General features: G+C 39.4%; 1 protein-coding gene across 1 annotated transcript in view; it reads left to right on the top strand.

Annotated features, from left to right (window-relative positions):
• Positions 1 to 15703, top strand: part of TOX3 (TOX high mobility group box family member 3) — a 95814-nt gene that overhangs the window by 70212 nt on the left and 9899 nt on the right. Inside the window, exon 3 of the mRNA XM_079988816.1 lies at positions 2322 to 2579. Within this exon, the coding sequence (XP_079844942.1) occupies positions 2322 to 2579 (258 nt within the window). The remainder of the gene's footprint in view (positions 1 to 2321; positions 2580 to 15703) is intronic.

The raw sequence follows: 15703 nt of genomic DNA, 5'->3' as shown, positions 1-15703 counted from the left end.
CCTCTTCCCTCTCTGTTGCCAGACAGCAGCTGTACCCTGCAGACTGCTTCAGTAGCCATGGCATGTTATGAAAACTCACAGAACACGTGGAGATGATCAAGTGGTCTTTAGACTGAGGTTATTGTTCTATAGGTTAATTATGTCTTAAGAATATAATGAGAAGAACCCTTATAGATGAGAGCCATATACACTAGTGTTCTGCACCCCCCAGTGGCCAACCAGATATTTCTGGCAAATGTACAATCATGAAGGCGATAACTTTCTCCTGCTGTTGATCCCAAGCAGCTGGTAATTGCTTATGAAAATGTGACCAGTTTAGCAATTCCCAGACTACTGTGCCACCAAAGGGGCTAAAACAAGAGTGGGAAAACCGTGGGTTGTTGTTGGACTCCATTTCCCATCAGACCCAGACAACATGGCCAATGGCTAGAGGTGCTGGGAGTTGTAGTCCAGCAACATTTGGAGGTGCACAGTTTCACCACCTCTTAAAAAACTAAGCCACCATTTTGGATATTTCTATCACTGAGTGGCTCTTAGAGCAATAGAGGCACATGCACCTGGTTCCCTGGTCTCTCTGCAGTGACTTCACCCCAAGTGAGGAAGTAAGTGCTTCCCAGCATACATAAGCTCACTACAGATTGTCCCCCACAGACATTGAGATGGTGACAGTGAAATTCCAAGGTTATCCAGGTTCAAGTTACATATAAATACAAGGTGGTTGATGGTCCCAGGAGCACCCAAGCCAGTGTCTGACATGGTGCCAAGGATTTTTTACATTTTATTTTGAGTAAAATGAGAAACCTTAAGCCAAAATGTATTTAAAAGTAACCCCCTCCACATACACACAAGCAAACTCTTTGAATTTCAGACAGACACACAAGTGAATTTAATCTTCAGCCTCTGAAACAAGCACACATCCAGAATCATTACAATTTCTCAGAGAGTGCAGGTTTGTTCACGAACCCCAACTAACTGGGCAAAGGGAATATAAGAAGCTGGAAGGTGGAGATAACAGTTGCAAGGAGGATGCATTAGGAAGAAAGTCAGGAATATGATGGAAATACAAGGGATGTTCAGAAGATCCACACATGCACAATGAATGTGTGATGGAGTAACAAAATGGCACCCACTAGCTACACCGCCTCCATGCTTACGCACTCCATGTGACTGCACATTTGGCCTTAGGGTGAATGGGTCTGCACGCATGCATAGGACTACTACGACTGCACACAGGCAGCCTGATTGGCCAGGGGTCTCATTAAAGTGGAAGAGCCCTACACAGGTACATGCCACCAGGGGCATAGCTGTGTATTGGTATAGAGGGAGGCATGCCTAGTGGGCATGATCCTGCTACCCTTCTCCATTAAAGGGGTGGAGGTGTTATAAGCACCCATGAACAGACACACTTTTGAATGTAAACATGTCCCCACTTTTAATCCAGAAAGAGCTGTATCCCAGAATAATTTATTCATTGTTTTGCAGGGAATGATAGCAAAAAGTGTTCATTTCTGTGCCAGATATAAGCAGCATTTCAGCATCAAATGACCTTGATTTTTTTCTAAAGGGGTTAAAAGTATGTGTAGATACCTTGAAGAAAATTAGAAATAAAAGTTTCATAAAGTTTTTCAGAAGAAACCTACCTTTCCCCACCACAATCCTTGCTCTGAATCAAACCAAAATTCCTCCATTTATAAGCCATTTCCCCCCAAAAGTCCATGTCTCTCACAACCACCTTCATATCAAAGGCTCTATCATACTCCTATTCCTCTTATGGAGGGAGCTTAAAAGCAGGATTCTAATATTTCACATTTATGGGTTGTAAAAGAATTTTGAAGTATTCACTACCAGATTAATGTTGTGTGTGTACTACCAAAGTTGCCAGCATTTTATTTGATGCATCAGAATAATGGTTAGGCTGTTTGTGCTGTTTTACTAACATATCAATAAACTGGCAATTTGTTATACAGCCAAAAAAACAAGCAACCCAAAACCACAACCCAATGTAGCTGATGCTCACACCAACAACAAAGACAGATGTTGCTAATTAAGGGTGCATTAAAAAACAGTTAATACTGATACACCATTAAAGCCATATGATAATGAGACTTAAATCTTTAATCTGAAGGATCCATAAAAGCTGGGCATATGTGAATATTGCTACACTTGTGATTTACAAAATAAAGTAAAATAAAATGGTTTGCTTGTGAGCTAAATCTTACAGGGTGTAAACAACTCCCTTTTATTACACACGCTGCAGTCATTTATTTAGCAGTGTTTCGTTGCAGTGAAGTTGCTGTTCTTTCTTCTTTTTCTTCATTTAGCAAACATTCCACACTCCAAGTCTTGGAGATGAAGAGTTTGAGATCCCACCAATTACTCCACCACCTGAACTGGATCCCACCAACTTAGGGATGGCAGATATACTGTTGCCATTTCAAGGTCTAAGTGATCAGTTGGCTGCACAAGGGAATGAGTTCACGCCACAGTTTCCACCGCAGAGCTTGGATCTTCCTTCCATTACAATATCTCGAAATCTTGTGGAACAAGATGGTATCATCCAAAGCAATGGGTTACATATGGTACGGATTTTTCCTTTCCTTTCCATTTGACTGCATAACTTCTCTTACTGCTGCATAGAATTGCAGTGTTGTGTACTGAGCCAAACATTTATGCTCCCCTGCCACCCCCTCCAATAACTTATATGGCAAGCACATGAAAATAACATCCAGCTGCTAAAAGATTGTACTCCTTGCACTCAATACAGCATCCTTATTTGTTGTCTTTTGTTGTAGTGACGCACAGTCGATATCGCTAGTGTCTTGTGGCTGGATATTTTCATAAATTTTCAGTGGGCACCATAATGTGCATTCGCTTATTTCAGGGATGGTGAGATCCTTCGGCCCTTCAGATTTTGTTGGACTCCAGCCCTCACTTGTCCCAGCCAGCAGGGCCAATGGTCAGGGATAATGGGGGTGGATGTTCAACAACATCTGGAGGGTCACAAGTTCCCCATCCCTGACTCATTTCATTGCTCGGAAGGCTCCTGGCGGTAGAGAGAAAGGAGAAAGTTGCAGACTGCAGATTCAGGGTCATGAGCTGGTGGCAGAGCATGAATCTGGAGCAAGGAAACCAGCGAGCCCAAATTCAGATGACGCATGAAGCCAAACAATAAATAGTTTAGTCCTGAGTAGCGCAGCAACAGGAGGAATTGGGGAAGGGATTGATAGCCACAGTCTCCTCTCTGGGAGCCTGCACATTCATAGTAAGCCACTGTTTAGCTTTACAGTGGTACCTCAGGTTAAGAACTTAATTCGTTCTGGAGGTCCGTTCTTAACCTGATACTGTTCTTAACCTGAAGCACCACTTTAGCTAATGGGGCCTCCCACTGCCGCTGCGCCTCTGGAGCATGATTTCTGTTCTCATCCTAAAGCAAAGTTCTTAACCCAAGGTACTATTTCTGGGTTAGCGGAGTCTGTAACCTGAAGCGTCTATAACCCAAGGTGCCACTGTACTTAGTGTAATGTGCAAACCAGGACAGTGTTTTAGCAATGCAGCTGAATTTGCGTTCAACCCATTTGCAAGGCACAGTAATGTGTGTATTTGGTTGTATGATGTAATCTTCATTTGCAGAGATTACACCTGCTTCACAGGTTAATAGGTGTAATAGCATTACTGTAAGGTACACCCTGATAGTTAATTTCTTATCCTCGTAGCTTTTTCTGTGGAGCAGAAGGCTTTGTAGTGTAAACACTCAGTGCTAAATACTTACTGTTTCCCCAGTATCAGCTGTAATGAAGTCGAACTAACTAACTAACTAAATAAATAAATAATGTAAAGAGCTAGGTGAAGCTTAAGGGCTGTGTTAGTTTTACTTAGTAATTAATGGGCTTGTTACTTATGACCATTAATTTCAATGGGTCTACTCTGAGTAGGACTAGCATTGAATGTAGTCCTGGATATTTCAAGGCAGCAAAAACTAGCATTGAATGTAGTCCTGGATATTTCAAAGCAGCAAAAGCTTGAGGTGTTGTGGTGAGTGGGTGGTGACTTGAAAAGCTCTTCTAAATTCTCCCCCATTTCATTCTGTTCCCTCTTTCAGTCTGAACATCTAATCTAAATTCCATAGATGTGGCAGTAAATGTCTCTCATCATTTATTGAAAATGTGCACTTTATTAAACTGATAAATATTTATTAATAATAGAATCCATCTTTAGATTGTATATTTCGTGAATTACCTTTCTTTAGAGCCATAACTTTTTTTTTATTACCGCAATAAAAAAAACGTAAAAGAGGCATTTTAACTATGAAATTTCATTTCATGGTCAATTGGGCTTACTGTATCTAAAAGAACTAAATATGGAGCCATAAAATAATTATGATATTCATCTACACTCTTGAACAATGCCTGCACGAAGCAGCATTCAGCTTGTCAAATCTTACTGCATTGTTGAGAAGTTGCTAATCGGTAATGATAGACAAGACCTAGATGTCTATAGAGGCAAGTAATACTTTTTCCAAACCGAAACCATTAGAATAACACAGCCCTTTTTTTCTGTTTTTAAGATACCAAATGAAATCCCAGCCACTTTTGGAAACATTACTGTGTTAGACAGCTTCACTGCAAATGATAGCTATTTTAATTGGATTTATAGATTGACCCTGTTGAAATGTCCAGTAGAATTTCACCTTGAAGAAAATGTCATGAAATTTTCAAGCACAAACAGAAGAAATGAAATGTACTTGGGCAGAGCTATGATTAATACAGTGTGTCTCTGGCTTTGTTCTGAGCAGTACCTGACATGTTCACCTATAAACTTGAATGCAAAATCGCCAGAGGCACGGGTAGAAATAGGTTATGTCAAGGTTCTCCGATGTTTCCCTCAGGGTGCGGAGTTGGCCAGCTACATAACAGTACTTTCGCAGGCTTCTCTTAGATTTGCTGCAGGATGACTGCTGGAATAATAAATAATACTTTCCATTCCATTTCTGACTTAGGATTGCTATATTCAGCAATCCATTTTAAGTGCAAGCAAGCTGTTTTATTACCAAAGTATATGTAGCCCAGCGGTTATTAAAAATGAATGTATTGATGGATTAACAATTCTTCCTACCAGTAAAAAAAAAAGAAAAAAAAAAAGACCTCCTGATGTATTGTCCTACATTTCTTACCCAGCCTGTTATTGCTTTTGTTTATAGAAAAAGTGACAATTTGTCATGTTGCTGATTAGCTTCATTATTATTGACAGGATACAAAGGGACATTTATCTTAGTTTAAATGTATGCTATTACGTTGGGATTTCCCTCACACTCCCCCACCCCAAAATGAGGAAGCACAACAGAAAATGAAAGATAAAAGAAGTGCACTGTGATTCGCATTAGCATTTTAATAATATGCTAATACCAAAAAAATCAAGCTTCATAAATGAATTACTGGCAGGGAATGAACGAGTTCTAGCTTGAGTTCAGAAAAACACCTGGGACTTAACAAGATGTGAGAAAATATATAGACCTACACATAAATAGATGGAAATCAATTGCTATATGCTATCAAAAGTCATTACAGACTAAAGCACAGTTGACTGTTTAGATGATCACCTGAGAAATTATTTTAATCTACAAAGGGTGGCAATTCCATAGCGCTGTTGCCTGTGCTCTATAGGGTTCCTTTTTATTCTTTTCTCTCCCCCCCTCTCCCCTTTAAACATCTCTCTATAATCTACCCAGCCTGCTGAGTAGCACTGACATCAGTAGTACATCAATTTCAGAAAGTGGATTATTTTTACTAGACAGCTATTGTGACATATTGGGTCAGTCATAAATGAAAGATATTCATGCAAGCATGCAATACTTGTAATGAAGTCTCACTCTGACCTTCTGTATGATTGATTCTGTAATTTAGTTTTCTCAGGCACTGCCTGAAATGAAATGAAATCATGTTGAACAAGTTTTGAATACCCACAGTGCATCAGGAGAAGAAAAATCTGTAGCCCTAGAGGCTTGAGAGAGAGCAGCTGAACGATTTATCTCCATGCTATTATAGCCTTTGCCAGCATTCAACATTTTCTCCTTCTTTTTTTTCTTCCTTATTTGGCTTAAGTACTTAATTCTGCAGGTAGCTGTAAATGGGAAAATAAAATGCTGTTCAGATTTAAAATGACAGGACAGGAGTATGTGCAAGGGACTGATAAAATATCTTGAATAGAACTGACCTTTCATGTTGCTGAAAGTTACTGGGGGATTCATCCTAATAATTACCATATAGATTATTTTTTATTTCTTTCCTGCAATGAAACATTTCAGAGAGCAGTGGTGCTGATTGAATGAAAATTGAACTTGTTAACATTCTTTTCAGCTTAGCCTGTTGTACATAACAGAAGGTTAGCTTTGATGAATTTCGAAATTCCCTTTCTGATATCTAAGAAACAGACGGTAAAATAATTGTCTCTTTTCAGCCTGCATTTATTTTTCACTGCCTTAAAAAAATACCTCTGGTTAACTCTACAAAAATAGAGTTAACTGTAAGTGCATCATTTTTTGGTATATCTCTGTGTAAAGAAGTTCCTATATGAAAATGTGATAATCATTATTCTGCCACAAAAATGTATAGCAGAACTTCGCTTTGTGTTCAAAATGTTTAGATTAGATTTGATTCCACCCACACCTTTTTTTTATTCTTGAACACATGACTGTAATTGTGCACTGGAAATTTTTAGTTCCTGCTCCCACTACTTTGAACAACTCTCTCTTACATCCTATCACAAAGAACCTGCTAGGGCACTGCTGTCATCTATTGATGTTCTCCTTGATCAGAGGTGAGATGGATGGTGACCCAGTAGAGGACTTTTTCACCTGTGGCAGAGTGTTAGCCTTCTATCCCCACAAAAGCTTACCTAGTGCCTACATTGCTCTCTGTTGTAGTAGTAGTAGTTGTTGTCTGCCCTTCAGAGAAAGTTCCCAGTAAATGTTTTGTTTTTGTTCTAAATTCTCCCAGACCCTGCAGGTATCTTAAACAAATTTGGGAACTCTGCAGCCTCCTTGCTTAATGGTACAGTTTACTAATTTTTATTGTTTTAACATGTAAACCTCCCTAGAGTCAATGCTGAATGCATAAAGATTCTTAAATAAAATTCTTAATGATGGGTTGCATCTAATGCATTTCCACTGAAATAAATGCACATGAGTAATAAGACCATTCATTCCAATGGGTTTGTTCTGTTCTTGGCCATGTGCATTGAACAACTGAAGAAAACAAATCTGATGCTCCCTGGAGCTCATTGTTTTTTGATTTTGTGGATCCTGGTTGATATATTTATCACAATGCCATGGGACAAAAATTGCTAACATAAATGGTATATAAGATTAAAGGATTGCTAGCATCAGTCACTCACAATGCAGTCCATGCCTAGTCATCAGTCCCACTGAGTTCAACAAGGCTTATTCCCATGCAAATGTGGATAGGATTTCAGCAACTGAAATCTTATATACATGCAATGATGTGGGTTTTTCAGGAAAGAATAATAACATTTGGAACATTTTCTGAAAAACGTTCTCATGCAAATTAGGCTAATTAGCAAATGGAAGTTTGCACTGGGAAATTTTCAGTTTGCATTGGGAAATTTTTGATGCTCTAGAGACCCATTTAATTTTGTATGCTTATTTTATTTGTATTCAGCCAACAAACCTAAAACTTTGAAACTGCAAAACTTATCAAATATTACATTTGCAATTGGCATCCATTCATTGTTAACTAATGAACTTATGAAATGGAATCTGTTACATGATGAAATAACGTATTGGAGCATTTACACCCCATATCACTGTACACATGGAACACACTGTTCACATGGGAGTAAGTCCTATTAAATCCAGTAGGAGTTACCGCTGAGTAGGAATGCATAGGATTACACTGCTGTAAACAACCTTTAGTATTTCACATAGATATAATCATATGAAGGAAAGATTTTTAATTTTATTTAAAAGGCAATTTAAATATAGACATTTATAATCCAGATTCTTGATTTAGCCTTTCAATAAAGCAAGGAATTGAAAATTACCAATATGTTATGTCAAATCTGGCTGATAGGCATGGTTTCAGGTTATTTTCCTTCATAAAATGTGTGTTTTATTCATTCTAATTTTATTTACAAGGAAACTCCCACAATTTATTTTTAATATCCACATTACAATCTTGATATGAATAGGGGAAAAGAGAGGGACTGTGATTACAACAGAGTTACAGCAGTATTGTTTACTATATTACAAATAAAACAGTTATTTCATGGTTCATTAATGTGTTTAGTGTCTGGAACTCTTTATTAAAAGAAGCCTTTCTTGTTGTTAAGAACATGTTTATTGTCATCATTAAGAGGGGGAAACCCAACTAATTACTGAATTCAATCATTTGTTCATTTATAAGGATGGCGGTTTCTCACCTGAGGAGGCACTTAACAGCTCAGTGTGGCATTTTATCATCAGACACCAATCAGTTTAGTTTTGTTGTTTAGAGAAAGAAGTGACATGATAGATGTTTAAAAACTAATGCATGCCATGGAGAAAGTGAGTAGAGAGAAGTTCTCTCTTTCTCATGAACATACAATGAAGCTGTATGATGGAAGGTTTAGGGCAGATAAAATAAGAGTACTTTCTCACATGGCACATACTTAAAACTATGGAAATCACTTCCAAAGGAGGCAGTGATGATGGCCTCCAACCTGGATGCCTTTAAAAGAGGATTAGACAAATCTATGGAGGAGAAGGCTATCAACATCTACTGGCCATGAAGGCTGAGTTCAACTTCCTTTGTTGGAGGTAGTACATCTCTGAATACCAGTTGCTGGGAATTACAGGTGAACAGAAAGATTCTGATTAAAAGCCTCACTTAGCTATGAAGTTCAATAGATTATGGAGAATGGTTACGAGAAGGAAATGGGTGAGAGCTGTGCACATTCCCCTGAGGTACTTCAGGGAAAGTCATAATAAAAATGTAATAACATAAATAATGCATTTTTTTTTAAAAAAGTCAGTATCATTGTTTTACAACAAGAGCTTTTTAAACATTGCACATATAAAATCTATTGGTGATTATTTTTGTTCTCATAACAAAATACTCAATTCTCACCTGGTGCCACTTTTCTTTCCCACCCTTACCCACAGCGAACAAACAAAAATGAGATGTGGTTTTTAGTCACTGGATTAGAATGGTCTGAGGAAAAGCTTCAGAAAATGTCATGTGCACAGTTCTTCTGAGAACAGTGAGCCACACACTTTTGTGGAACTTATCCCTATCAAGCTGGTTGTCCAGGAAAACTTTTATTGGACATATAACATGCCACAAAAGGAATATACAGTGGTACCTCTGGTTGCGGATGGGATCCGTTCCAGAGGTTCAGTTGGATCCTGAGGTTTCCACAACCTGAGGACCTCTTCTGCGCATGTGCATGCAGTGGTAGACCACTTCTGCGCATGCGTGCACGGCAAAACCCGGTAAAATACTTCTGCATCCCAAAGTTTATGTAACCAGAGGGTTACATAACCAGAGGTACTACTGTACATCTCTGACACATTTTTTGGCAGATGAATTCAACAATACATCATAAAACCATATATCTATAGTAGGAACACCTACATATTTCCTCTCTCATTTGCATACCATGTATTTGGTAACCATCAGTCTTTGGTAACCATCAGAGCAAAATGGATATTTGGCATATCTCTAGACTGAAGACAAGGGTGGTGTCCTACCAGAGTTAACTCCGGATGCCATCACACTGATAGGATAATGAGACTCCTACTTACCTCCCTTGACTGCACCGGTGGAGCCAAAAGAAGCGTATCTGCCAAGATACTTTCAGTTGGCCTTGCTGCGGGGATTTGCTGGACAGTGTGCATACTGTCCTTGCTAAATTGCTCTGGTTCTTAAAAAAAAGAAAAAAGCAGCCTGTTATTTATTTGGTTTGATTTATGGCACTTCTGCGCTGCCACATAATGTAGAAGTTCTCTGAGCAGTTTGCAATGAGTAAATAAACCCAACTGAAATAAAAACTGAAGCACAAACCTGTTTAAAAATGGGAGACCTATATAAAGGTGGCAAAACAGAACTTTCTGTACACCCCGCGCCCCCATTAAAAACAGATTTAAAGATTAGATACCCTATGTTAAAAGGCGAGTGAGTAACAAAGTCTTCACCTGGCACCAAAAAGACCACAAAAATGGCACCAGGCGAACCTCCCTGTGCTTCTAAGTTAGTTGTCACTGGCAGCAGGATGCTGCTCTTTTTGCAGAACAGCAAGTGGAAGTTTAACCGTGTAAAAGGGTAGCAAAAAATGAAAGCTGTGGAATAAGCATTGGGAAATCAGGAAGCCATTCCAACGGTTCCTGTTCCTTGAGGTTACTCTCATTTCTGTCACCTGTGTATTATGCAGTAATTCGAATCTTCAGTATTGTAGAACATGAAAAAATGGGGGGGGGGGAGCATTGACCCATAGATTTGCACACACAGTGAGCCTATTCCCAAAATATCATTCTGACATTTGGAGAGGTGAGAACCTTGTAGGCAATTTTATTCAGGGCCAAATATTGGTTTGCCCCACTCAGAGGTGCACTTGAAAGGGTCAAGGGAAAGCAATTGCTGGTTTCCTTCTGCAGAACCGCATGAGAGTTGAAACGTTCTCAGAACACTGAGATGCATACATTGTGCCCAGAGAGGCATTTCTTTCTCGGCTTTCGATTCACATGTGTCTTTATGGCAATGGTTTTTCCTTTTATTTGGGGATTGTTGTTGCTTTTGGTGATAGTCCAACTGAACAGAGCAGTGTTGTATTATTAGATTTTGCCAGAACATAGAATTCTTGCTTTTTAAAAAGTATGTGACAATACGGAGTAGCCATTTTTTTTTAATGGAAGCAGTCAAGGCACAAACCAAATTTTAGAAGGCAAATGTAAAATATACTACTGGGGAAACTGGGGTTCTTGTATCTGTTTTACTTCTGCATGTTTCGTGGCCAAAATAAAATTAGAAAATGGTATGAAAGAAATTTAAATCTAGGTAAATAATGGGCTGAGCCGAACTCGGTGATTTACTCCATTTGAAAGATCAATTACCAAGTTTTAATTAAGGTGCTTTTTATTGATTTATGCTTAATTCTTAATGTTTCATTTCTTGGCACGTTTGTTGTATTATATAGGTCTCTCTTGTTTTATTATTCTATACTGTGATTTACCTATCATGTTAAGCAATACTTTTAAATTGATTGATTTGATTTTGCCAGCTATTTAGAGTAAAAAAACCACCACAGAAATCTGCTAATCCAGGCCCCCTAAACAGTTTGTTTAAAGATAACCCACACAGGTTCAAAAAGTCAGGATTCAAAGAAACTGCATTTTATTCTGGTCCCAAATAATTTCTGCAGCCATGGTTTTTTAGTCTAAACATAGGGGATTATCCTGCCTTTAGACTTCCCATTAGGGCATATGATTGGGCACTGTAAAAACAGAATGCCAGACTAGATGGGCCATTGAGGATTTCCTTATGTTCTTAGGATTCCATGTATATCAGAGCTTGCAGGATTGTAAGGAGACAAAGTTTAAAGTGGGTTTCTAAAGCAAAATTGTAGGTACATTTTAGCTAGCATCAAACTGTGCACTAGATTCTGGCACAAAGTGAACTGATGTTTTTTTAAAAAAATCTGGGTGCAGTGTCAGTATCTGTGGTTGTGTGGCAGAGACACACTCTGCATCTCTACTTAAAAGGATATCAGGTGGTACACCTGGGGGAAAAAATATCTGCTTGAAATCCTGGAGATCTGCTACTGGGGAAAGACATTGCTACACACAGTACTGTACAGATAAATTAATCATCATGATTCATTATAAGACAGTTTCATATATTCAGGATCCTGGGCATTCTGCCACCCTGTCCTTTTCCACCTCTCCAGTTTCAAAATCAGTCAATGGCTTCAGGAGCCTTTTCAGTGTCAACATGGAGAATTGTTTCATGATAGCCCTGAATCATAATTCTCCAATTACTTATGGCAACAGGGTCCCAGAAGCCCCCATACTTCCAGAACTGCAAGTTTTAGGCAGATAGGTAGCCGTGTTGGTCTGCCATAGTCCTGGTCTGAACAAAGACCTTGGATTCTTATCTCATTATACATGACAAAGCCATTTTTCACCTTCTCACCCCTTGCTTTTTCCTGTAAGACCCATTGCAGTCGTTAAGAGTCATCAACAGGCTCATCACAGCTATCTGCCAATCACCCATTCCCACCACCCTTCTGAGTAATACCCCTCCCCACCTTCTCACTATATAGAAGGGTCTGGAAACTTCTGTTTCAGTGTATCTGAAGAAGTGTGCATGCACACGAAAGCTCATACCAAGAACTAACTTAGTTGGTCTTTAAGGTGCTACTGGAAAGTTTTAGGCAGTTAACAACCAATCTTCCAGTGGCTTCAGGCTTTTTCAGGAGCCTAAATCTCGGCACATTTAACAAGACAAATACATGATTTGTAAATATTTTATATTACTTTTCTTGGCATCGTGTTAGATATTTACGGTACATCAGGTTGCTTGTATCCAAATGTGCAGGGCTAGATCTGCTGTAAAATCACAACTTGCTATGTTGCCACCTAAAGACTGGTGCAGTGTACTTGCCTAAGGCATGAGATCCAAGCCCAAGCCCATGAATAGGTAAAAAATAGGGGAGTGTGAGGAAAGACTTGGGCTTTTTAGTTTAGCAAAGGATAGTGACTTACTTGCCAAGTGCCCTGGAAAAAATGGGACGTTCCATTTTTTTCTCATGAGATTGTGGCAGCTCTTTTGGCTGCTGTGATCTCTCTCCCCCCCCCCCCCCGCAAAATGCTTTTAGGGGGACCGTGATCTCATGTAGTGCCCAAAAACAGGCCCCGCAAAACCCCCCCACTTTTGGGGGAGCGAGAGCACAGTACAGATCACATAACTTGCATGGTAACATATTCCAGTTTTTGATTAGAAAAAGTTGGATGATATGAAGTTCGTGAGGTGAGGAGACATGTTAGAGGTGTATGGAATTGTGCATGGTGAAGAGCTGTAGCTCAGTGGTAGCACATCTGCTGAATGTTTGAAGATTCAGCTCCTGAATTTGAAGGGACCCAAGATGGTCTGGCTTTGGTATAAAGCTGTGTCCTGTAATCCTGTACATTTTCTTCTCTTTGCAAGAGGATGAGAAGGCACCTTTACGGAAACTTCTAGTTCCTCCCTCAGTGTGGCCTCATGCCAATTTTACCTCACAGGATTTTTGAGAGGACTTTTTGTTTTTTTTCTTAGGGTGGCAAACTCAAGTGTAAAATCACTCTGAACGCTTTGGGGAGCAAATGTAACAAATTTAATAAATACTTAAATACAACTTTAACATATGATAGGTTCAGATAAAATTAATGAAGTGCCATAATGCAATACCCCACTTGACCTAAACAAAATGACTTTTGAGTATCTGAAAAGAGAGGTAGAAACAGTGATCTAAAACTATCACTTAACTTATTTGTTGCTGTCAGGATGTGCACTGCAAATTGGCTAAAAAGAAAAAAGGGATATGGCACTGTAATTAAATTGATTTATTTTTCTAGACCTTATTCAAGAAAATGAATAGATTTATTGAAAAACAGTCTTTGTTCATTAATTTTTGGCATAACAATGTGTAAGTTAAAGCCTTATCTGTATATGTGTGAGTGGGCTAGCATTATGCTAATTATGTTAAGTATGTTCAGCTTTTATATCAAATATTATATCAAAACACTGATTTACTATACTGTATTATGTGCCCTCATATTTCCACCTCTGTAAAAATCTCCTTTTTGCAGCCCTCTGTAACTTTTCTCTCTTGTAATTATGTATTAGGCTACTGGGGTTTTGTCTGCATGTTGCCATGGGCAAATGCATTGCTGCAGATGTACAAGCATCTACATCTGCATCTGTGATGGGGAACCTACAACCCTCCAGTTTTTCTTGGATTCCAAGCCTCATTAGTCTCAGCCAGCAGAGCCAGTGGTTAAGGATGATGGGATTTAGAGTCTAACAACATCTGGAGGGCCACAAGTCCCCCACCTCTAACGTAATGAATTCAGGACGTTCTTAAGCTTCCCACTGCAAGAAAAAAGTAGAGAAGGGAAGTATGAACAGGAGGCAAAAGCAGTACCATGCATTTCATCTTAGATGAAATGGTTAAGAATTCATAGACTTGCCTATGAAATTGGTTTCTGGGCCTGTTTAAGTCAGCAGAACTTAGCTTCAATAAAAGCCTCAAACTGAACCAAAATGACAAGATTTAGAGTAAAGCATTTGTTAAACCATGTCTTTATATTATGATTTATTTGAATAAGGACTAAGGGAAACCTCTTTTTGTGGCAGAGAAAAGAGCAGCTTTTTATAGGTGAGAAACCACCAGGAAATAGCTCTCTGTATGCCTTGACACCCTATCTCCCCCCCCCCCAGCAAATTATTATTCTCTTCAAGTCTTTTTATTTTCTAACATTAAAAAACTCTTCCTTAAGGCAGTAAGACACTGTCTGCAGAATTGGCAGTGGCATTGCAGGATTTGGGTGGGGTGATTTAATTTGTGGAAAGTGATATCCTTAAAAAGATTCTGAATGACTTCCAGATACCCCTGCCAATATAATCTGCCATTATAGCAGATGAATCTCAAGGGGTGTCCAGAGCATTGTCTGGTCCTGTTGTGTCGGATGAATTTCAGTTCTTTAGGCTCAAGGTTGTGGACAAGGTGCTTGGATCAGCCAGAGTGACTGGACCCTTGACCCTCTTGGCTGATAAAAACCAGCAGGGAGGGGACAGCTGGCTGGGCGAGGGAGGTGATTAATGCCTCCTTGTGAGAAGGGGTGGTCCCTGCCTGCTTGAAGGAGGCAGGGGTAAAACTACTCCTCAAGAAACCCTCCCTGGATTCAGAAAACCTGAGACCAGCCCGTCTCCCCTTTTGGGGAAATGTTCTTGAGTGGATGGTCGCAGACCAGATCCAGATGCTCTTGGAGGAAACTGATTTTCTAGATCCAGTTCAATCAGGGTTTAGGTCCAGTTTTGGCACTGGGGCAAGATGGTTTGAGCATATAACACCAATCCTGGCCCAACTGCACTGACTTTCAATTAGTTTCTGAGCCAAAGTCATAGTGCTGGTTTTGACCTATTGAACCCTAAATAGCTGGGGACCGCAATACCTCAAGGACCACCTCTCCCCATATGAACTAATCCAAACCCTACAATAACCATCGGAGGGTGGCAGCATGAGAATGGGCCTTTTCTGCAGTGGCTCCCTATTTGTGGAATGCTTTCCCAGGGAGGCTCACCTGGCTCCTTCATTAGGCATCTTTAGGTGCCAGGCAAAAACATTTATCTTTAACCAGGTGTTCAGCTGATTAACAGTCTGTGGCTTTTTAAATGTGTTTGTGGGAGTTATTGGCTTGCCTTTGTTTCATTATGTATTTTGTATTCTCATTTTGTATTTTTCTGTTGTGAACCATCCTGGGGTCTTCGGATGAAGGGCAGTATACACAAATTAACAATAACGACAATAATAATAATCCTAGGTGAGAGTTCCTTTATTATAAGCAGCAGTAAGAATTCACAGGAAAGTTATCCAGAAGGAATTAGGCAACTTCAGCTCCTGTCTGGTTCAGATACATTTGTATTACAAGCTTTCTTTGTTTATTTAGTTTGTGAAT

This window comes from Podarcis cretensis (genome assembly GCF_951804945.1).
Source record: "Podarcis cretensis genome assembly, chromosome: 8".
Lineage (NCBI taxonomy): Eukaryota > Metazoa > Chordata > Lepidosauria > Squamata > Lacertidae > Podarcis > Podarcis cretensis.
The sequence above is the reverse complement of the archived record's forward strand: the minus strand, read 5'-3'. Positions and strand labels throughout refer to the sequence as shown.